Here is a 22189-nt window from a genome sequence, read left to right as displayed (position 1 = left end):
AGGGAGTAGTCCTGACTCCCCCCACCCTGTCACCCTGTTATTTATTTCATTTTCATAGCACAAAACACAAACTTTCTTGATACTCTTGTCCTAGGTGACAATGAAAGGGGACTGAAAGAAGAGGACTTATTGTCCCTACCCCATTTAACTAAATTGATCAATAATTGAACTGGACTCTTGTTTTGATTTTTCAAGATTATTCCATAGTCTGATACCCTGCATCGAAATACTTTTTTCCTCCATTTTTGTTCTGAATTTACTAGTTTTGAAAATTTCATGTGCTTTTAGATTGTAATTGCTGTTTCTTTTTTCAAACTTTTTTTGTATGATATGTGGCAGACTTTTGTGATGTGCTCTATACATATGTTTTAGGATGAAATGTTTGACTAAGTCTTTAAATTTCATACATTTTCAGCTTTTTAATCAGCAGTGTAGATGGATCCCGATAATTACGCCCGGTGATGATTCTTATAGCTTGTTTCTGTAATACAAATATGAAATTTCTTGATCGCATTTCCCCAAATTTCTATTCAATATGTCAGATATGGAACAATCATTGAAGGTTTAATGATGAGGTTTAATGATTTTTTGTCTAATGACCATTTGACCTTTTACAACAGTGCTTTTGTTTTTGCTATCTTTGTTTTTATGTAGTTGATATGTGATTTCCAGCATATTTTTTCATCTATAATTACTCCTAGAAACTTGGTTTCTTTCACTTGTTTAATTTGAAAACCTGCAACTTCAAATGAAATGTTAGTTTTCATCTTGTGATTGCTAAATGTCATAAAATATGTTTTTTCACAATTAGCTGATAGTTTGTTTATATACATTTTTTTTGTATTTTTTTCAGCTCCATTTGAATTAGCTCTTTTATTAGTTTTATGTCGTCACCCATATGGTAAAAGGTAGTATTATCAGCAAATGAAATACATTTTCATAATAAAACATATATTCTTTTTTCAAGTTTTTAGAAATTAATTTATCAGAGGAACAAGTTGATCAATCACATCTTAGCTGAAAAGGTCTGTTCTGACAACACAATAGAATTAACTAACTCTGAGGTATTTTGGGGAACTAGGAAATGATGAAACAAAGGAAGTTAATGACAGTTCAAATGCTGATGCTTCTGGCTAGACAATATAATGAATGACCTCTCTTAGTGTCTCTTTCTTTATTTAACCAGTTTAAAAACCTTTAAAAATAGAGAGTAATGCTTAAAGTCAAATGGAAAGTACATAAGTGGGTCATTTGTTAGCCTTTTATATATCTTTTAAAAAGGAAACCTGTCACCTTATGGGGTAAAAAGAAGGATTCAGTCAGCTACCAATTGTGTAAGTTCTCCTACTTCAAAAGATTAGAGAAGCATGTAATTTTTGTCATAACTATACCTCAGTTATGACACACAAAATAATAATAATTAAAAAAAAAATCCAGGTCACTTTGTCTGATTAAAAAAATGCAAATTGTGGTGGAAAATAACAAAATTTTAACTAAAGATTTTGTTTTAAAAAATAGGGTATATAACAATGACAGCGAACATTTTCTGCAAGACTTTTTTACAAACTGTTGCTTGTATTTTGGCCCAGTCCTCCTTGCAGATCTCCTCTATAGCAGTGATGTTTAGGGGCTGTTGCTGGGCAACACGGACTTTCAACTTCCTCCAAATATTTTCTATGGGGTTGAGATCTGGAGACTGGCTAGGCCACTCCAGGACCTTGAAAGGATTCTTACGAAGCCACTCCTTTGTTACCTGTGTAGCATATTTGGAACCGTTGTCATGGTGAAAGACTGATGGACGGAGGTTTTCACTCCAGATCTGATGATACATGGCCCCATTCATCCTTATCTTTACATGGATCAGTCGTCCAAAGGATGATGTTTCCACGCCCATGCTTCACAGTAGGTACAATGTTCTTTGGTTGCAACTCAGCATTCATAACTTACTACTCTATACTTTCCAGTTCTTCCACAATCAAGAGGCCATGACTATAACGATGACATATTCAAACTAAAAGTGAAAATACAGTAAGAATCCAGACATGATGGACTAAATCTTTTGTGGTTTTCATGTTTTTAAGCCCAGACGTTTTCAGTAACCACAAGTTAAAAAACGAGAATCGATTAAGAAATGTCCCAGCCAAAAATGCATTACGGTCAATGAGAGAAATCCTCACGCTAATATTTGCCGTGATATTTTGAAAAAAAAAATGCACATGTCAGGGTTTACTGTTTTGTGGGCGAAACAATGTCTAAGATTAAACAAAATGAAGCCACAAAGAGTTTCTGTTCCACTTATTCACTTTCACTCTGTGTCACCGTCTTGTCTGAGCCTAGCAGACGCTCGTCTCCAGTACACACTCATTGATAAACTCACACAGTGATGATATGAAGACTGACCTGGAATATTTTAAAGACCAAAGGGAGTTTTAGTATGAAAAGTTCATGTTCAAGAGCCCAGTGTCTGTTAAATAGTTTAAAAGTTGAATAGCTTTTAGATTTGGTGTTTCTGAGATTTTTCATTTCTTATAGCAAGTTTCTAGTTGAATTAGGGGTATTTGAAGGGAGTTGAAAATTGAGTTAAAAAGTGGAGTCACTTGAAATTTTAAGGAATCTTAAAGTTGAACTGTTTGAGCAGGAATCTCCTGAAAGAGCTGAACATTTTGATGGTTGAATAATTTGAATAGGTGAAGGAGTTGAATACCAGTTAAAACATGGCATTATGTAATGTTTCAATAAGTGTTGAAACATTCATTAAGTAATTGCTGTTCTGGCTGCAAGCTCTTTTGAAATCTCAAGGTTGAAGAATTTACAACCTTGCAGTAAAATTTGTCAATGTCCCATGAAGACAAAACAACAGCTATTTTTTATTGTATAGTATTGTCAAAACAAAATTAAAGATGGTAATATGTGATTCACTGCTTTTGCTTTTCTGATAATCATTGCTGACAAAGCAGTTTTTTGATTGCTCAATTTGTGGCATGCCCATTATTCAAAAGAACAGCTCTCATTACTCATTTCTTTAAACTAGTATCCAGTTACTGTTAATAAAGTTTACTCTACAATGTATTGTACTTGATTTCTAACATATTTTAACCAGTATCTAGTCTTTTAAAGTTTTAGGCATTTGTAAAATATGCATTGATTAAACACTGACTCCCAAAAGCTGAAAAAAGGAACATGCACTTACTGTAACATGTCAGAATTTTTCCCACCTACTGTATATAAGGGCTGGTGCTTAGCCTGACAGCTCAGAGAGGTGGCAGGAGTTGACTGAGGCTCGGTGACCCTGCAATATTATTTTATTGAAAAAAAGAAGAAAAATATTTTCTAAATTAGTATTTCGTGGTATACAAAAGATTAATTTATTTTAATTAAATATTTACAATTTTATTTACCTTGCCAATGGCAGGGGAAGTCTTGTTGCGTTTGCTGCTTTTAGGATTAATAGGTAAGAAAACAACTTTATATTTGACATTTGTAATAGAATCCATTAATATATTGTTTTTATATTTTATTTTTTTTTTAAATGTGATGCCCATGTTGTGTTGCACAGGTGTGGTCACTCCTCAAGTTGAGAGTAAGTAAATATTTTTATATATTACCAAAATATATAAAGTGTATAGATTCCATTTTTAAGAAAAGAAATGTCATGTTTTACTGATTTTCAAGCATATAGATTACTTTTAATATATATAAATAATTGATGTCAAAATTACAGCTTTTGGGGTTTTGTTAGTAGGAGTTAATATCATTACTTTTTTATAAGTTACTTGATATTTGTGTTTTTTTTTGTTTTTTTTTGCAGAGCCTCTTTACCCAAAAGCTGGAACTGAAAGCACTGCAATAGATGATGGAAGTTCTCCACCCATCACCTTGCAGAGAAGTTTTGTCTATTTTGGACGAGCATATGATAAGATTTATGTATGTGATTGAATCAGTGACAAACTTTACTTTTTAAGAATTTGGCAGTCAAAGAAATTCGGATAGAAATGTCTAATAAAAAAGCATTTTCATTAAAAGAATGTATTCTTAATAAATGCAAACATTACTTTTAGTATTTCGTTATGAATATTTTAACATGAGCCTCAATGCAGTAGTTGCAGAGAATGACCTTAACTTTTTATCTTCTTTTTTTTCTTTTTTTAGGTTAATCATAACGGCCACTTGACATTTAACTCTCCCTATAGTTCATATTCGCCTGAAAGGTTTCCACTTAATGGCCCTATAGACATAATCGCTCCATTTTGGACAGATCTGGACAACAGAGAAATGGGTAAAATCCTCTACAACCAATACACCAGTGGCATGGTCCTTCAAAAAGCCACACAAGACATCAATACCTACTTTCCAAACCTCAACTTTAAGGCCGAGTGGGTCTTTGTGGCAACATGGAATGAAGTAGCCTATTATCCGAATTCTAGAACGGTGAGTCCACATATCACCTTCATATGCAGCACAGTTTCAATAACAGTTTAAAAGTTTTAAGTTCGAGGAGGAAAAACTATGCCAAAAAAATCTGTTTTGATAATAGTTTTGTTTTTACAATTAATAATAAACTACCTTTTTTCAGAAAACAACAGCCCAGGCTGTGCTGATCTCTGGGGGACAGAACTCCTTTGTGCTCATGAACTACGGCATCATTGCCTCAACTTCCCGGAAAGTGCAGGTCTGACTCCACACTGAATTTATAGATTTTTGTTCTATTTATGCTATTGGGTGAGTGCATATAAACCAGATGATATTTAAAACTCTTGCAGGCTGGATATGATACAATAAACTCAGAACACCACTACACCCTTCCTGGATCTTTCTCAAGTGCTGCAACAGGCAGCAACTCCAATTTCCGCCTCAGCAGCAACGTCAATGTCCCCGGGCGTTGGGCCTTTCGAACAGACAATGGCACAACAGGCTGCACCTTTAATGGTTTGTTTCAGAATGTCTTTCTTCAACTTTAATCAGTACTCAGAAATACCAAGTTATGTAGTAAGAATTACCCTTTACAATCTATTGAGTGGGAAATGACTCACCCGAATTTTGTTAATATTTACTTTTTTGTGTAGAAGTTAACAATTGTTGGATTAGAACAATGTCAATTGCGCTCAGTGTGTTCCACAAACACCTTAACACAGTCCAAGACAAGAGGAAGTTGTTAGAGCAGCGGAGACAGTTAAGCTTTCAGCACATTAGTTCAAAAGTTACATGATTTGTCCTTCTTTGTAGCTCTTTCAGTAAACTTCTTTAGTCCCAGTCTTAGCAAATTGGCAACTTGTTCAGATAAGAGCTGATATTTTAACTGGCTCTCAATTACACATCACAAGCTTCAATTACAGTACATGTGAGCTTCTAGAAAGTGTGTTGCAAACAATGAACTTCTTACATGGATATATCAAATAAATCTTATCACATGGATATATTTACACAGACTTTCACTCACATAAACCATCAAACTTAAATTTTAAATTTCATGTTTCACTATTTTCCCTACTTGCTTTATTTATTTACTATTAATCCACCCAACATTCTAAACTTTGAAACTGTTGTCCATGTTGACATCTATGCATTTAATTGTATCCTAGGAGAACCTGTGCAATTGGGTGATTCATTTTGGAGTGACTCCACCTGTGCACAGAAGTGCACGTGCACCACAACGGGCCTGCAGTGCTCTAACCAGCCCTGCTCTTTCTCCCAAGTCTGCATGCCAGATTCCTTTCAGTTCTCCTGCCAGTCAGTGCAGAGACGCACCTGCACTGTCAGTGGTGATCCGCATTACTACACTTTTGACAACAAAGTGTTTCACTTTCAAGGCACCTGCACCTATGTTCTCTCAGAACAATGTCAGAATGAGCTCCCCTATTTCAGAGTAGAGGGCAAAAACGAGCATTTAGGCAGCACTCGTGTTTCCTGGACAGGACTTGTTAAGGTTTTTGTCTATAATGAAACTATTGAGCTCGTCAAAAGAACCACTGGCAAAGCAAAGGTTAGTAAGGATACGTCTTTAAATACTTCTTAAAGTTTATTTTTTATTGATTTTTTTTAAAACTTGTTTCATGTGTCTTCACAGGTTAATGGAAACTTTGTAGCAACTCCGTTTTCCCTCAACCAGGACCGTGTCCAGGTCTATCAGTCAGGCATGTCAATGATTGTCAGCACCGACTTTGGCTTGATGGTAGCTTACGACAGAACCTATTATCTCAGAATCAGTCTGCCCTACACTTACCAGAATGCAACATGTGGACTGTGTGGAAACTTCAACAATCAACCTGGAGATGACCTCCGAACTCGTGAAGGCGAGATTGTCAGCTCTGATGTAGTTTTTGCCAACAGTTGGAGAGCATCTGGTGATGATGATCCTGGTTGTGAAGCACAGTGTGAAGGTCTGGAATGTGCTGGCTGTAATGCAGCTCAGACTGCTTTATACAGCAACGATGAACACTGTGGAATCCTTCAGAACAGCTCTGGACCGTTTGCAGCATGCCACCAAACACTTTCCCCACAAAACTTTGTGGACAGTTGTGTTTATGATCAATGTGTCGGTGGAGGATATCAACCGTTTCTCTGCCAAGCTATAGGAGTATATGTAAGTCAGTGTCAACAAAATGGTATCCAGCCTCAAAACTGGAGAAGACCTGGATTCTGCGGTATGTTTTCTGGTCATTAAATGTATGTTAGAGGATACTTTTTAATCAAATGGCTAATTAATTGTGATGAATTGTGTTTTTTTTAATATAGAAATCCCCTGCCCAGCCAATAGCCACTTTGAGTTTCAAGCAAGTGGATGTCCATCTACCTGTGTTAATCCTAACTCCACCCAAAACTGCCCCCTTCCTGTTCAGGAGAGCTGTGTTTGTGATCCCGGCTACGTCCTCAGTGCTGGAGAATGTGTTCCTTATTCTCAGTGTGGCTGCAGCTTTGAGGGTTTCTATTATCAATCAGGAGAGACTGTTATATTGGGTGAAGACTGTGGGAGGCGCTGTAGCTGCACTGCTGGCTCAATGACTTGCAGCCCTTATAGCTGTGGCCGTAAAGAATCCTGCAGTGTGGAAGACGGAGAAAGAGGATGCAGACCTAATGGATACGCCACATGCTGGATCAGGGGGGCAGGGTCCTATCAAACATTTGATGGACTGACATACCAGTATGCTGGAGCATGTAAACTGACCCTTGCCAAATTAATGGGATCATCTGATCATCCACACTTCAAGGTGACATCAGAAAAGGTACCAAAAGGTCAGCAAGGGTTTGTCCAGACTCTGATATTTGAAGCAGAGGGAAAACGTATTTCCATAGAGTTGGAACGCAACGCTAAAGTTACGGTAAGCAAGCAAACAAACAAACAAGCAAACAAACAAAAAAAAAATCATTTGTTTAATAGATAATTGATCTAAATGGTTTTCTATTAAAAAGCTGACATGTCATTTAAAGATTACAATATGCATTTCATTACGTATTACCATTCTTACTTAAAAAGCTCCTTTTCCAGTTTTAAAATTCTTTCATGTCTGACAAAAAACGTGTTCCATAGGTTGATGGTCAGCGGATTCGACTGCCCTTCAGTTCTGGATCCAACCACATCCGCATCTTCCACAGCAACACTCACAGCATCATCCTTCGCACATCTTTTGGTTTGACTGTACAAACTGTGTGGCCTCACTTTGTGCGCGTCACTGCACCTGTGGTCTACAGCAGCTCACTTGGTGGACTCTGTGGAAACTACAACGATGAACCCAACGATGACTTTCAAACACCAAATGGAACCCTGGTCCACAGTTCTCAAGTGTTTGGGGACAGCTGGCGAGAAGGCTCCCTGGCATCTCACTGTGTGGACAACACAATTCATAATTCTACAAACAATTACAATTCCAGTGACTACTGTGGCATTCTGAGTTCACCACATGGTCCATTCACTCCATGCTGGGCTGTGGTAGAGCCATCACAGCAAGTGGACGTATGTGTGGACATCCTCCATAGATCTGAAGATCCTGAATCAACTCTGTGTGAGGTTCTACGAGATTATGCTCTGATGTGTCAACAACAGGGGGTTTCTCTGGGAGAATGGAGGAATTTAACTGGTTGTGGTAAGCACAATCTCAACCGTTTTTGGAGGTAACCTTTCATTGAACTATTTTTAAATCAGTTTTCTCTTTCTGCAGCATTAACTTGCCCTTCAAACAGCCGTTATGAACTCTGTGGGACATCCTGTCCTTCCGCCTGCCCCAGCCTCTCCTTCCCCTTCAGCTGTGACTCTCCATGTCAGGATGGGTGTCAGTGTAACGACGGCTTAGTCCTCAATGGAAACCAGTGTGTGCCACCAACATCCTGTGGATGCTATCATCAAGGGCGCTATTGGCAAAGTGGTCAGCAGTTTTGGGATGGAGAAGAGTGTCAGAGTTTGTGCAGCTGTAATGGAGTGACTGGTGTGGTGAATTGTGAGCCGCACTCTTGTGGTCCTGAGGAGGCGTGTCGAGTGGTAGATGGGGAGTTTGGCTGCCATCCCAACCCTCATGGTACTTGCTCATCTTCTGGAGACCCTCACTACATCACGTTTGACCGCAAGGCATACGACTTCCAAGGAACGTGCCGTTATGTTTTGGCGACTGTATGCAATGTGACCAGTGGCCTCAATGATTTTTCTGTGGAAGCAAAGAATGAGCAGTGGAATGGTCTGGCACTTTCTCTTGCTGCTGAAGTGTTTGTCAAAGTGTGGGGATATTCAATACATATTTCAAGGAATCGACGTGGTGTGGCAGAAGTAAGTTGTCACAACTACACACAACTCCTGCATGTATGGTAGTTGAATTTGTTGGGGAGATTTTTTTTTAGCACTGCTTGAGAAGAAATCATAAAGCTTATTTGTATCAATTTGACTTCCAGGTAAATGGAATAACAAGAAACTTACCAGTTCTCCTGAATGAAAGCCGTGTGTCCATCTACACAAGTGGATCTTGTGTATTTGTCAGTACGGACTTTGGCTTGACTGTCACCTTTGATAGTTACAGCACAGTAGTGATCACCATTCCTCCAAACTACAGGTTTCTACCATCCATTACAAATACTTTAATAGTTTTTAATATTTAAACTCACACATTTTCTTTTGGATATAGAGGAAAAGTATGTGGACTTTGTGGAAATTTCAATGCCAATCCAAATGATGACTTCCATACCCCAAATGGAACAGCAGTTGCCACAACAGATTCTTTTGGGGCATCCTGGAAAGTACCAGGCAACTACACCTGCAGTGATGGCTGTGGCTCCTCCTGTCCACAGTGCAATGATAATCAAACCGCCAGAGCTCAGTGTGAGGTGCTTCAGGCAGCTGACGGCCCTTTCAGCTTCTGTCACGAGCAAGTGGATCCAGCACCGTTTTTCAGCGACTGCGTGTTTGACGTTTGCGTGTCGGGGAATGCAGGAAACGATCTTCTGTGCAGGGCCATTGAGGCATATGTGAGTGCATGTCAGTCTGCTAACATTCGGATCTATCCTTGGAGACAAAACACCACCTGCAGTGAGTCAATGCTTTTATTTCAAACATCAAACAAACATTTTCTGAAAACATCTATACAAATGCTTATAAAATGTTATTTCATTTATTTCTAACATAATGTGTTTTTGTTTTAAGGCATTGACTGTCCTGCAAACAGTCACTATGAGTTGTGTGGAACAGACTGTGGCCACACCTGTGCCAGCAGCACTGATGTCACCTGTGAGCATGTTTGCTCTGAGGGATGTTTCTGTGATGAGGGCTTTGTGAGAAGTGGTACAACCTGTGTTCCTCTGGAAAGATGTGGCTGCCAGTATGACGGTTTTTACTATAATGTAAGATGATTCCAGAAAATATCTTGAAGTATACAGAGCATTTTACTGTTTTGACAAATTAATACAGCAGTGCTAGGTTTTTACCAGCACTATTCAGTTTAATGTTTGCACTTTGCTTTAATGTTTCCTCCTTTTTCTGCAGGTTGATGAGTCTTTTTGGACTGAGGGTTGTTCCCAGCTATGTGAATGTCATGGACCCAATGACCTGCGCTGCTCTCCAGCATCCTGCACTCCTGCACAACAGTGCAGCATCAAGGATGGCCAGCTTGGCTGTTATGATACAATGTCCACTTGCACTGTGTTAGGAGACCCACACTACATTTCCTTTGATGGGGCAGTCACTAATTTTCAGGGAACATGCTCCTACATCATTACTGAAAGTGTGAACCACGATAACAATGAAACCAAATTCCAAGTATTAGCCACTAACAAGCACAGAGGCAACAAATTAGTTTCATTTGTATCAACTGTGGACATATTCCTCTCAAAACAAAATGAGAGCGTACACATTTGGATTGGATCAAACAGAAGAGTGAAGGTAATGTCTTAACTTTCAGGATAAACAGAACTATAGATCTTTCCTGACTTCCTAAATTTTCATTCCAGGTAAATGGAAGTGAAACTTCTCTTCCCACCCCTGCAGGATCATTTGCAGAGGTTTCAAGGCAGGGAAGCTACATAGTCTTTGATGCAGTTGACTTCATTGTCCAGTTTGATGGGCAACGGACTTTACTGGTCAGAATGGGCCAAAACCGAGAAAATAGAGTCACAGGGATGTGTGGAAACTTCAATGGTGATCCATCTGATGATAAAGTGTTTCCAAACGGCACAAACACCCAAAATGACAAAGAGTTTGGAAACAGCTGGAAGTCCCCCATAAGCCAACCAGGGTAAGTCACTGTAAAAAGCTTAGCTGTTTCATGAATTCTTGGACACAGTCTAAGCAGAACTCCTTGTCGTTCACAGATGTGGATCCACTGATGAAGAAAGTGATGGAATTGGGAACTGTCGCTTCTTGGAAGAATACTCTGAACTCTGCAGCATCATCACCAACACCAGCGGTCCATTCAGTGCCTGTCACCTGCACTCTGACCCACGGCCGTTTTTCTCTTCCTGTGTCTATGATCTCTGTCTCTACACTCCAGCCAATGGCATGCTGTGTTCTGCAGTTTCAGCCTATGAGAAAACCTGCACTGTTTTAGGGTTGAACATCCCAGAGTGGCGCCCTTCTTTGCACTGTGGTATGGCTGCACTATTGTGATGTTTCATTTAACCACTTGGAACCAGGCGTCTGTTCTGATGCACCTCATATCTGTTTTCTAGATGAGTCAGATCCCTGTGAACAGCTGGACTGCACAGAGAATGAATGGTGTGGAGAGAAGGACGGTGTGTACGGCTGTTTCTGTGATGAGCACCATCAACGACCCAACAGTGAGAGCTTTGGTGAGGGCAACAATCTCTCACTTGTCCAAAATACCTTTGCGGCAAAAGTATTCAATAAAATGTTTCAATTCTGTTTAAAATATGTTCTTTTCAGTCAACTTAACTGACTCTGGCTTAAACTCCAGTTATACACATTTTGCTTGTGAACAGACTCGTCCATCACATGTGTGAGCAGTTCAGGGACCTTGTCCCTCTCTCGCTGTCAGCTGTTTGAAGCCGGTTTCCCCTTCAGTGCTCTCCATCTACGAAACGACTCCTGTAAAGGGACTCTACAGGACGGGCGGCTGGTGTTCCACTTCAATAATGATGATCATCCGTGTGGGACAGTTTTCAGGGTACAGTTGAAACTTTACAAAATTGAATGAATTTGTCTCTTTGCCAAAAAATAAAGATTCCTTATTTTTATTCAATCTCATAGAGCAATGGCACACATTTCATCTATGAGAACAGTGTCCAGGGAGATGTGGATCCTCACAACAGTATCATCACTCATGAAAAGAGCTTCCACTTGCTTTTCAGTTGTGCATACCCTGTGGCTCAGGCCTTGTCTATGGACGTGGCCATCAACTCTTTAGAAAGGTGAACATCTTCTTTGTAATGTGTACTTTCCAGGTTTATTTTGTTACTTTTGCACCCTGGAGCTGTGTGATACACTTACATATTAATATAACCAAATGGCCAAGTTTTCAATCTTACAAGAACAAATTACTTTTAAATGAACAACATAATGGAGTCTTTGTCATGTACTACAAGTCCTAGACTCGCCAGTAAGTCAATACTATGAGATAATATATATATATAATATAGAGTCAAAAACTGAGAAATAACTGGACTATATAAAACATAATATATGTAGCTTTAATAGTATTTAAAAAGTCATTTTGACAGTGTTTTATTGCACATATAAATGTGTTATTTGCAATACTACCAACCTCAAAATTCACTTTCTAACTGGTTGTGTACAATTTCTATATTGGTTTGCAGCATTGTGAACAAGAGGCTTCCATCTGGTGAAGGTCACTATAGTCTGAGGATGATAACGTATGAAGACCCCAACTTCCAATCCCCTCTAAACCGGAACAGAAACTTAGAAATGGAAATAAACCAGAGGTTGTATATCGAGGTGCTAAGTGAGGGGGTTGATGAACACCAGATCTCCACCATTCTGGACTCCTGCTGGGCGACACCCTTCAATGATGCCAACTACCCCGTCCGCTGGAATCTCATCAACCACGAGTAATTAATTTATAGCTGTTTAATATAGTTTCAGTATTTTAGAAATAAATAACTCATAATTCAGTTTTTCAAATGACTTTAAACAGTAACAGAGTCATTTCTGCTACTAGGTGTCCCAATCCAGCAGATGGTACTGTGGAGCTCGTTCAGAATGGCATCTCCACTGCGGCTCGTTTTTCATTCAAGATGTTCACCTTCACCAACTATTCCTCCATCTACCTTCACTGTCAGGTTCACTTGTGTCTTTTGGGGCACAGCAACTGCACTGCTGTAAGTACCAGTTAATATCTTGAAAACTATCTGTTTAAATCCTCCAGGGGTTCTAAAGTTTGTTTCCTGCAGCATTGTATCTCAGGTTATCACAGGAGAGTAGCAAGGGATGTTAGCCACCATGACACTGCAGCCATCTCAATAGGACCTCTTCATACAGCCCCAGGTATTGTATCATGATCTCTTCTCTCTCAGCTGAAAACAATTACTAACAATATTAACAATTTGTTAATATTCAAGTTTTGAGGTATGGATAGAGAAAAAAGCTTTAAAAAGTATTCCATTGAGTTCTTCTTCCTTCTGTCTTCTTAAATTGACAATATATTACTGTTGATGCCTTACAGATGAAAGAAGGATGATGAACGGCGCTCCAGGCCACCCTGCACCTCTGGTGGTTTTGATTGTCGGTTTGATTTTTGCTAAAACTTTAATTTAGAGTCATTGAACTGATGTTTCTTTTACAGTTTTTTCTTTAAAGTTAATATTTTCCTAGCCTAAGCTACTTTATTTGTAGTGCAGTTTCAATGTTTTAAATGGTTTATAAATTTAGACTGCTGGATTTCAGTACAAAATCATATTTCTTAACACTTGAGGATGTTTTATGATTTAAATAAGGCCTTACAGTTTTTTTTGTAGCATAATCTTTCGCAACCAAGACACATCCAGCTTATCAAATTAAGGTTACATTTTAGAAAATCATTGCTGTTTTTAAAACTTGTAATTTTACATTCCTGGTTATTTTACTTTTAAATACATTTGCTGAATTTTAAAAATAAACTCTGCATGCTGTCTAAAAACATGACCCTGAAGGACATGTTTTGTGTGTTTTTTTTCAATAAAAATAATTTTATCACATTTTATTTAGCTATTTTTTTGTTGTAATATGTTCCATCTATGTTCAACCTACAATAAACACAATAAGTCCAAACCAGCGCTCAAGATAGTTTCTATTCCTCCCAAAAGAAGCTGTTAAAATGTCAGGTTTCACTCTTGTCTGCTTTATCTCTTAGTTGTTGCAAGTACAGAAACCATACTGTGTCAGCACTTTGGTGGCAGAATTTTATCTTTTCCGTCATTCTGTGCTTGAAAGATTTGTCTATTTGTGATCTGATGAGGTGGACAACACAGATCTTTAGAGCTTTTTGCTACTAATTTAGGAGTATTTAGACTTTTTTCCCAAAGTCAGATTAGACATTAAACATAATGATCTGATAAATATAATTTCAGCAATAAGGCAGCAAGTAGCAACTAGCAGTCTAGATGATATTTAAATGCAAAATGTGACCAATTGTGGTTGCAACACAGTCGCAGTAAAATGCGTACATAAGAAAATTAAACTTAAAATTCCATTTCTGAGTATTTTTTCATTCAAATAATTGTGAATCAGGAGCAGACATAAAAAATGCTGACAACTAGTTATAGACGACTAGATCCAAGTGCCTCTTCATTTTCCTCATCCGGTTGGATAGCTCCAATAACACTCGCCATTTTTGTTGCACTGCTAGATTGGCAGTGTGAGAGGTTGTCAGCTAGCTGGGGAGAGAGTAAACAAAGGGATGATGGGAAGTTGGGGAAGGCTTACTTCACCTCACAGGTCCTGACCACAACTTGGTGGTGAACTACTGCCACTCTGCAGAAACAATGTACCAGAAAATGACAAAATGTTTTCTTTTTATAATTTTGTTTGTGAACCCATTGCATTTCTAAAGGTGTTAAACATTATCATTTCTGGCCTTTTAAACACTGAATTTTAGTACAAAATCCTCACCGTGGGGGAAAAAAAGTGTCTTAGACACTCCGGACAAGCTATTTTAATAAAGATTGCTATCATAAAGGTCTCAAAATGTAGGAGGATTGCATGTTACATGCATTTGTGAGTGTATTACAATGGGTAAATAACTTGCATGTAGTGAGGAAACAAGTAGCCACAAGGGGTCTGAATCTGGGTCTCCCTGTGCATATCCCCAGCCTGGATAAAAATATAGGGTTGTGTCATCCGGCGTAAAACCCTCTGTGACTCATGATGGGATAGGCCGAAAGGTGAACAATAACATGCATTGAGGAAACATTTCTGTTCTTAAACAATACCCCCCATTAAAATGAATTGTTTGACAGATTGCAAATGGAAATTCTGGGGAAAAAAAAAAAAAAAACTAGTGTTAGTTCATCAGAACTTTCTTGAATGAACAGTGCTTTTATTTTGCTAACTAAGGGAATTCAACATTTTTTTGTTTCCTCTTAAGGTTCTGCATTTAAGACCCTTTATCACAGGCACAGATGGAATAGCAGGTGACTGAGAAAAGAAGTGAAATGCTGCGTATTAAGGTCTTAAAATTAAAAAAGGAGGAAATATCTTAACTTATGTTGAAATCTTGAGTTTCATACTTAACAATAAATACATCACATCACATTGACAATATTTCTTATTGCTGCATTTAGTCAGTAACATTATTCCGTAGATAAAATGTTTCCAGTCAGTTTTAAATGTGTTCCTTATTGTAGGGTGCCACCTACAAGGTGCGCCATCAAAGATGATGTAAGAAATTCCCAGGTGATTCAAAAGAGATTTGTCTCATCATGACCCACAACTCATTTCACTTGGACGCGTCGACATGACGAAAAAAGCACTTTTTTTTCTCTCCAAAATATTTGATTTTTGGTCATATAGGCCATTCTCTCATGCCGATAAGTTGTTATCTACAAACAGAAGAACCCAGATAAGAGGCGCTCCAGGTCAGCTGATATCAGTCTTTACTATTATTGTCACTTTGCTGGCAGCCAAAACTATAATCTTGTGAGATTAGAGTCTCGCAAGATTAGAACCTTTTCTTTTTCTTTTTTTTTTTTTTAATTAGCTTGATTTGAGGGGTTTAATTTCTCGTATTTTTTATTATATAGTCAAAAGTAGAGGCTTTTAAGATTGAGGCGCTGTAATTGAACAAGTAATACAGAAAATACAGCAACTTTTAAGATAAAAATAATAAACATAATTACAATAATAAATATTGTGTTTATAGTAAGGCTGGGCAATACCGAGCGTTTGGATATCGATCCAATATTGGTCAATATTGCCGATATAGATACCAATATCGATACTTTTTGTAAATGCTTTAGATGTGACATGAACCCCAAAATCTCTATTATTTTGTGAATGGCTTTTTGTAAGTTTCCCTCTTTTAAATTACTTGATAAACATACAAACAGATTGAGGATAATATTTAAAAAAATGGAAAATCGTTTATTAAACTAAAAACTTTTTTAAATTAAATTAAAAGTGAAGAAGAATTGAACACAAAATAAAAGAAACAAGTAACTATGATGCAAAATTAATAAAAATGTTTAGCGATTACAAAAAAGCAACTGGTAGAAAAATAAATTATTTGTAAATTCTTAGCCTGTAAATGGAGCTATCCAGATGCCACCTCGCACGTGGAAAACAAAGATGTACAAAGATCTAGTCGTCTCCAAACAGATGCATCAGAATGGAGCAGAAAAGGGAATATAGAAATATAATAAAATAGCATATTTAACGAACCATCTTTTTTTAGTGTGCTTTCGATTCACAATAAGTTGAAAAAGAAATACTCAGAAATACATTTTGAGATTAATTGTCCTTATCTATGTCCTCCATCAGAAAAATAACACGAGAACACGTTAAAAACTTTAAAATCACAGTTAAATTCAACACTAAATCCTCGTCTGTAAATTCTACAAACACACATCCACAGTATATATATTACATAACTTACCAACATCCGCATTGAAAAAAAGATAAACACTGTCTGGATTTTACAAACCATCAGAGCCCATAAGTCAAAAAGTGGTTTCATTTTCAACTTTCTTAATAAAATAGGGCACTTAAATACCTGCCTGCTAGTATTTTTCCCACTCTAGTACTTACTTAAATATTTAAACGAATCTTATTCTTCATATTTTTCCCAGACCTAATTTATCGTCAGAATGAGTTGATCATTTATGGTGAAGTCAAAAGAAGTCTGTTCTGACAACATAGTATAATGAATAATTAACAAACTCAGAGGGAAGTGACTGGAAATTATGAAACAAAGAAAGATGATGAGAATTGAACTTCTGAATCTTCCTGACTGAATTATACCCTAAAGTGTCATTTTTACTCATTAAATTAGTTAAAAAGCTCTTAAAAGGCCAAATGTAGTGTTTAAAGACTAAAAGTGTGACATTTTGTGGCATTTTATATCTCTTTTGAAGAAAGAAAACCTATCACCTTATCTATCTATACCTGTCTTGTCCGGTTCTTCCACCATGATAAGAGGCTGTCTCTGAGAGCGATGTTAGATCGTAACAGAACTATCAGAAAAAAAGATAAAGGCTTTCTGCTTTGTTCACTTTCATCCTTATCAAAATTCCACGTTACAACATCGGCGCTGGGGTAAAAAGAAAGAATAGTACAATAAAAAGGTCTGTAAAAACTTTCAAAGCAATAGTAAAATATATGTTAGAAAAGCCATAAAATGTACACGTGGAAGTTACTTTTCAGAATAAAGGGCAAACTCTATCCTTTTCTGTGAAGGATTGTTTTTCAACCTTTTCTGAGTAAGGTGAACTTTTTCCTTGATAAAAATCACCAAAAATGTTCCAATAAAATGAACGTCTGAAGTCGATGTTAACAATATGCAGTCATTCTTATTAATGTGCCTAAAAAAGAATCAAACACAAAGAAAAGTCTTAAATTCTACCTACTCAGTGAAACATGGATCTATTTGGATGAACACAAAGCTGACATCCTGGCAATGGTAAAGGTTTTTTTTTTTAGTTTCGTTTGGTGAAGTTTAAAAATTGTCCTCAATCACCTGATGATCTGCCAAAGTACACTAATGTGATTGAATATCCCTGCTTATAAAGAGATGGAAGTCATTTTTATTTTTGTACATCTTATTCAATCATTTTTAGCCTTTACCAAGAGGTTAAAAATAATCCTAGAAAATACAGTCTAAAATATTTATGCAACTCATATTAGCTTTGCAAACAATTACTCACGACGACTGTAAGTTCTATTTTCGACAGGGTCTCTTGAGATGGATCCATGGTGACATCAGTGTAGTAGTCTTCTGGTTTGTTCCACAAAATGTTTTTGAGGGTAAAATGGTTCCTTATGGTGATGATGATTAATATTAACAAAACCTCTGTTTGGAAAACATTGTATCTACTATTTTTCTTACAGACTTAAAGTACCCTAAAAAATAGTGCAGTAAAAATGGAAAAACAGTTCATATTCAATGACTGACCAGTACAGTAAAGCCTTGTTTTGAATGACTGGTACAGTCCGGTCCAGTTTAGAATGGCCCAGGTAATTCAGGTAAGTGTTTCCACTCAAAGTTGGAACGTCAAAGCACATGTAGGGTGAAACTAACCAAAATGGAGGTCATCCAGCAGCTCTATTTTTTATTTTTTTCGTTTGGCTTTTGTTACTTCGGATAAACAAAGCATTAAATGTAGTTTGAGAGAAGATAGCTGGCAACAAAAAGGAATATTTTCTTGATCCTTTCTTTTTCCGCAATGGCCTTCCACTGATCAACAGGTTTCAACAGTAGCTTAGCGATAACTGGTCCATTCCGTTTTTCTAAAGACCTATAAAAATATTTACGGTTCGTCCGGCTTAATTGGGTCATTATTAATTGAAGCGCTCATAATACCGGACTACACCCGTAGTATAGTGCTCAGTAAAAACGAGCGTTACGGTACAAACTACTAAGAAGAAGATATACCTCTTTATTAAAAAACAAAACACTATAGCATTTTTTTACTAAAAATAATAAAATCTAAGTAAGTTTTAAGGAAGAAAGCTGGTGTCTGTAATGTGCTATGTGGTATGTCTTAACTTAAAATGTATTACTGAAGACGTTATTTGTTTTTTAAACTGAATAATTTTCCTTGTACTGTACATCCTTTGTAATGTCTAAAGGTTTTCGAAACTTGTTAAAAAAGTATAAAATATGACATAGTGTGAAGACGATTAAATTTTACTGTTGATGACATGATTTATTGATGCCCAGGCTGAACCGTTCTGTAATATCAAGATTGAAGAATTTCAACATTGCAGCACCCAGAACATAAAATGTGCCAATGTGTTGTAAAGGAAAACAACAGTCTTTTATTCCGGCAAGTAATTGTGAAATTGACATCAATGATGTTTGAGAATGATTCACTGCTTTTGACCCTCTGTAAATCATTGCTAACAAAGCCGTTTTTATGATTGTTCAATTTAAGGCATGCCCATTCAAAAGAATGACTCTCGTTACCTATTTCTGTAAACTAGTATCCAGTTACTGTTGATAGTTTTACTGTAAAAAGCAATATACTTGATTTCAAGAATGTTTTGATCGGCAATTAAACTTTTATATGAAGTTATAGTCAGTTGTGAAATATTCATAAATGAGTCACATAAGCAGGAAAAGGATAAAAGCACTTACTGTAACGTGGGAATCTTCCCCACCTACGGTATATAAGGGCTGATTTCAGCCCGAAGGCTCAGAGAAGTAGCAGAAGTCTGAGGCCAGGTGACCCTACGACTATATTCTTTTATTACCAGAGAGGAAAAGGCATTTTTAGATTAACATTTCGGACTATACAATTAATTAACATACATTTAATTTGTAGACCTGGCCAATGGCAGGTCAAGCCGTGTTGTGTTTGTTGCTTTTGAGATTAGTGGGTAAGCAAAATGCTTGACATTTTTGTTCAGACATAAATTTATCCATTGCTGTTATGATCTAAATGTGTTTAAATTTGATTGTCTTGCTTTCTCTCCCAGGTGTGGTCACTCCCCAGGTTGTGGGTAAGTTGTTATTTTAAATTATACTACAAAAAATATGTAAAGACATATATGTGTGTATAAGAATACTTAATCATCAACAAAAGAACATCAATTTATTTTACTTGAGTATTAATACTGTATGTCCAAATTACAGTTTTCTTTGGGGGTTGTTCATTATGATTTACTACTATCAATGTTTTTGATGTTCATGTATTTTTTGTTTTTGCAGAGCCTCTTTATCCAATATCTGGAACTGAAAGCTCTCGGACAGATGATGGAAGTTCTCCACCAATAACCTTGCGAAGAACTTTTGTCTATTTTGGACAAACATATAATACGATTTATGTATGTTGTGTTATTTTATGGTCAAATACATTTTGAAGCAAAAACTAAAATGCTGAATTTATCTTATTGTATGTGAATTAAAAAAACATTTGCATTGGATGCATTTTTTCTGTTTAATGCAAAAATAATAGTAAATTGATTGCAATTTTATGACTGGTTATTTAATCTTTGGACTTCAAATAACCATATTTTCTTTATCTGCTTTTCCTTTTAGGTTAATCATAATGGCCACTTGACGTTTGATTCTTCCTATAGTGCACACACACCGGTAAGGTTCCCAATTCATGGACCCCGAGACATGATTGCTCCATTTTGGACAGATTTGGACAACAGAGAAATGGGTAAAATCCTCTACAACCAATACACCAGTGGCAGTGTCCTTCAAAAAGCTACACAAGACATCAATACCTACTTTCCAAGCCTAAACTTTACTGCTGAGTGGGTCTTTGTGGCAACATGGTACGAAGTGGCCTATTATTCAAATTCTGGAACGGTGAGTCCACATAACCAGTGTCTCCTTCATTTGTATCATAGTTTGAATAACAATTTAAAAGTTTTAAGCCATGAGGAGGGAAAACTATGTAGAAAACATACATTTTAATGAGGAATATAGTCATTTTTTCATCTTGCATTTAATAATAATCACATTCTCACTCCCAACCAGTCACATAATAAATGCCTTGCAAGTTCCTTCGGGATTAATAAAGTACTCTATCTATGTAGTATCTATATATTGACGTTTGGTTGAGGAGCCCTTTTTGACGTTTTGGGTGTCCCTAACCTGTCGTACTGGCTGTTCCTAAATGGTAATGGTAAATGGCGTATACTTGTATAGCGCTTTCTACCCTCCTCCGAGGGCCCAAAGCGCTTCACAGTCACAGACCCATTCACCCATTCACACACACATTCACACACTGGTGGTGGCTCCGCTGCCGAACACTGGCGCCAACCTCCCACCAGAGGCAATTCGGGGTTCAGTGTCTTGCCCAAGGACACTTCGACACATGGGCGGGCAAGGCGGAGTCGAACCCGCTCACTTCTGATCAGGAGTCGACCACCCTACCACTGCACCACGGCCGCCCCTATTAAATCACAGGTCCCTAACCTCCAGGCCGTGAATCAGAACCGGTCCAGTATTACAACCTGTAGCACACCGGTACCCAAACCCAATACTGGTATCCTAATCTGACACCATACCAGACGTAGTACTGGGCTCAAACCATTACCAGGTTAAGGTTAGGGTACAAGTACTGGGTTTGGTTACCATTAATTGACGTGTCCCGAGGACCAGTGTACTACCAGTACAGCATCTGATACCACGTCCCCCAGGTTGCGGACCCTTGATTTTACAAACAGCTAACATGTCAACAAATGAGAAGTTGGGGACACCCAAAACATCAAAAAGTGAAGCGGAACGGGCCTTAACCAAACGCCAATATGTTACAAATAAGGGATGAGAATGTGTTGTAATAATAAACAACTTGTTTCCAGAAAACTACAGCCCAGGCTGTGCTGATCTCTGGGGGACAGTACTCCTTTGTACTCATGAACTACGGCATCATTGCTTCAACTTCTCGGAATGTGCAGGTCTGACTCCACCCTGAATGCATTGTTTGTTGGACTATTTGTTCTTCAAGTGCAAATACACATAATGATATTTGAAATTCTTGTAGGCTGGATATGATACAATAAACTCAGAACACCATTACACCATTCCTGGATCTTTCTCAAGTGCTGCAACAGGCAGCAACTCCAATTTCCGTCTCAACAGCAACGTTGATGTCCCCGGACGTTGGGCCTTTCGAACGGACCATGGGTCAAGAGGCTGCACCTTTAATGGTTTGTTTCAGATGTTTTCTTTCACTATTAGTCGGTACTCAACAGAACCAATTCAATTCAATTTTATTTATATAGCCCAAAATCACAAAGAGATTTGCCTCATTGGGCTTCAAAATATAAACAATTGTTAAAAACTAAACAGACTACATAAACTGGTTATCCCTGCCCTTAGACCCTCCCTCCCGGTAAGGAAAAACTCCTAAAAAAACCTGAGTCAGGAAAAAAAGAAGAAACCTTAGGGATTCCCACATGAAGGAGAGATCCTATCCCAGGACGGACAGGCGATACCAGAACAGTTAAAGAAAAATTAGCTTCTACAACTACTTATCTAAGAGTTCATTCAGATAAAACTGAGGGACAAGTGATGATGAAGTTCATAGTCAAGATGGAGCAGAAGTGCAGTCCACGACCAGGAGGAAAGACGACCCAGCAGGAATCACTCTCACT

At 37.6% G+C, this 22189-nt stretch overlaps 2 protein-coding genes across 2 annotated transcripts in view; both read left to right on the top strand.

Annotated features, from left to right (window-relative positions):
* LOC112154008 (alpha-tectorin) overlaps positions 1–13620 on the top strand; it is a gene marked incomplete in the record, with an annotated part of 54112 nt that extends 40492 nt beyond the window's left edge. The window contains 18 exon segments of the mRNA XM_024284544.2: positions 5583–5980; positions 6065–6641; positions 6733–7316; positions 7526–8078; positions 8154–8752; positions 8875–9032; positions 9105–9505; positions 9620–9816; positions 9959–10354; positions 10423–10706; positions 10783–11057; positions 11140–11259; positions 11410–11594; positions 11678–11838; positions 12244–12495; positions 12606–12765; positions 12838–12931; positions 13110–13620. Of these exon segments, the coding sequence (XP_024140312.2) occupies positions 5583–5980; positions 6065–6641; positions 6733–7316; positions 7526–8078; positions 8154–8752; positions 8875–9032; positions 9105–9505; positions 9620–9816; positions 9959–10354; positions 10423–10706; positions 10783–11057; positions 11140–11259; positions 11410–11594; positions 11678–11838; positions 12244–12495; positions 12606–12765; positions 12838–12931; positions 13110–13201 (5486 nt within the window).
* Positions 13621–19281: 5661 nt separating this feature from the next.
* The window catches only part of LOC112154009 (alpha-tectorin), a 17063-nt gene continuing 14155 nt past the window's right edge, over positions 19282–22189 (top strand). Inside the window, exons 1-6 of the mRNA XM_024284545.2 lie at positions 19282–19456; positions 19556–19579; positions 19788–19903; positions 20118–20396; positions 21395–21490; positions 21577–21742. Of these exons, the coding sequence (XP_024140313.1) occupies positions 19411–19456; positions 19556–19579; positions 19788–19903; positions 20118–20396; positions 21395–21490; positions 21577–21742 (727 nt within the window). The 5' untranslated portion in view covers positions 19282–19410. The remainder of the gene's footprint in view (positions 19457–19555; positions 19580–19787; positions 19904–20117; positions 20397–21394; positions 21491–21576; positions 21743–22189) is intronic.

The sequence above is a fragment of the Oryzias melastigma genome, linkage group LG19 (assembly GCF_002922805.2).
Source record: "Oryzias melastigma strain HK-1 linkage group LG19, ASM292280v2, whole genome shotgun sequence".
NCBI lineage: Eukaryota > Metazoa > Chordata > Actinopteri > Beloniformes > Adrianichthyidae > Oryzias > Oryzias melastigma.
This window is presented reverse-complemented; position numbering and strand designations above follow the sequence as displayed.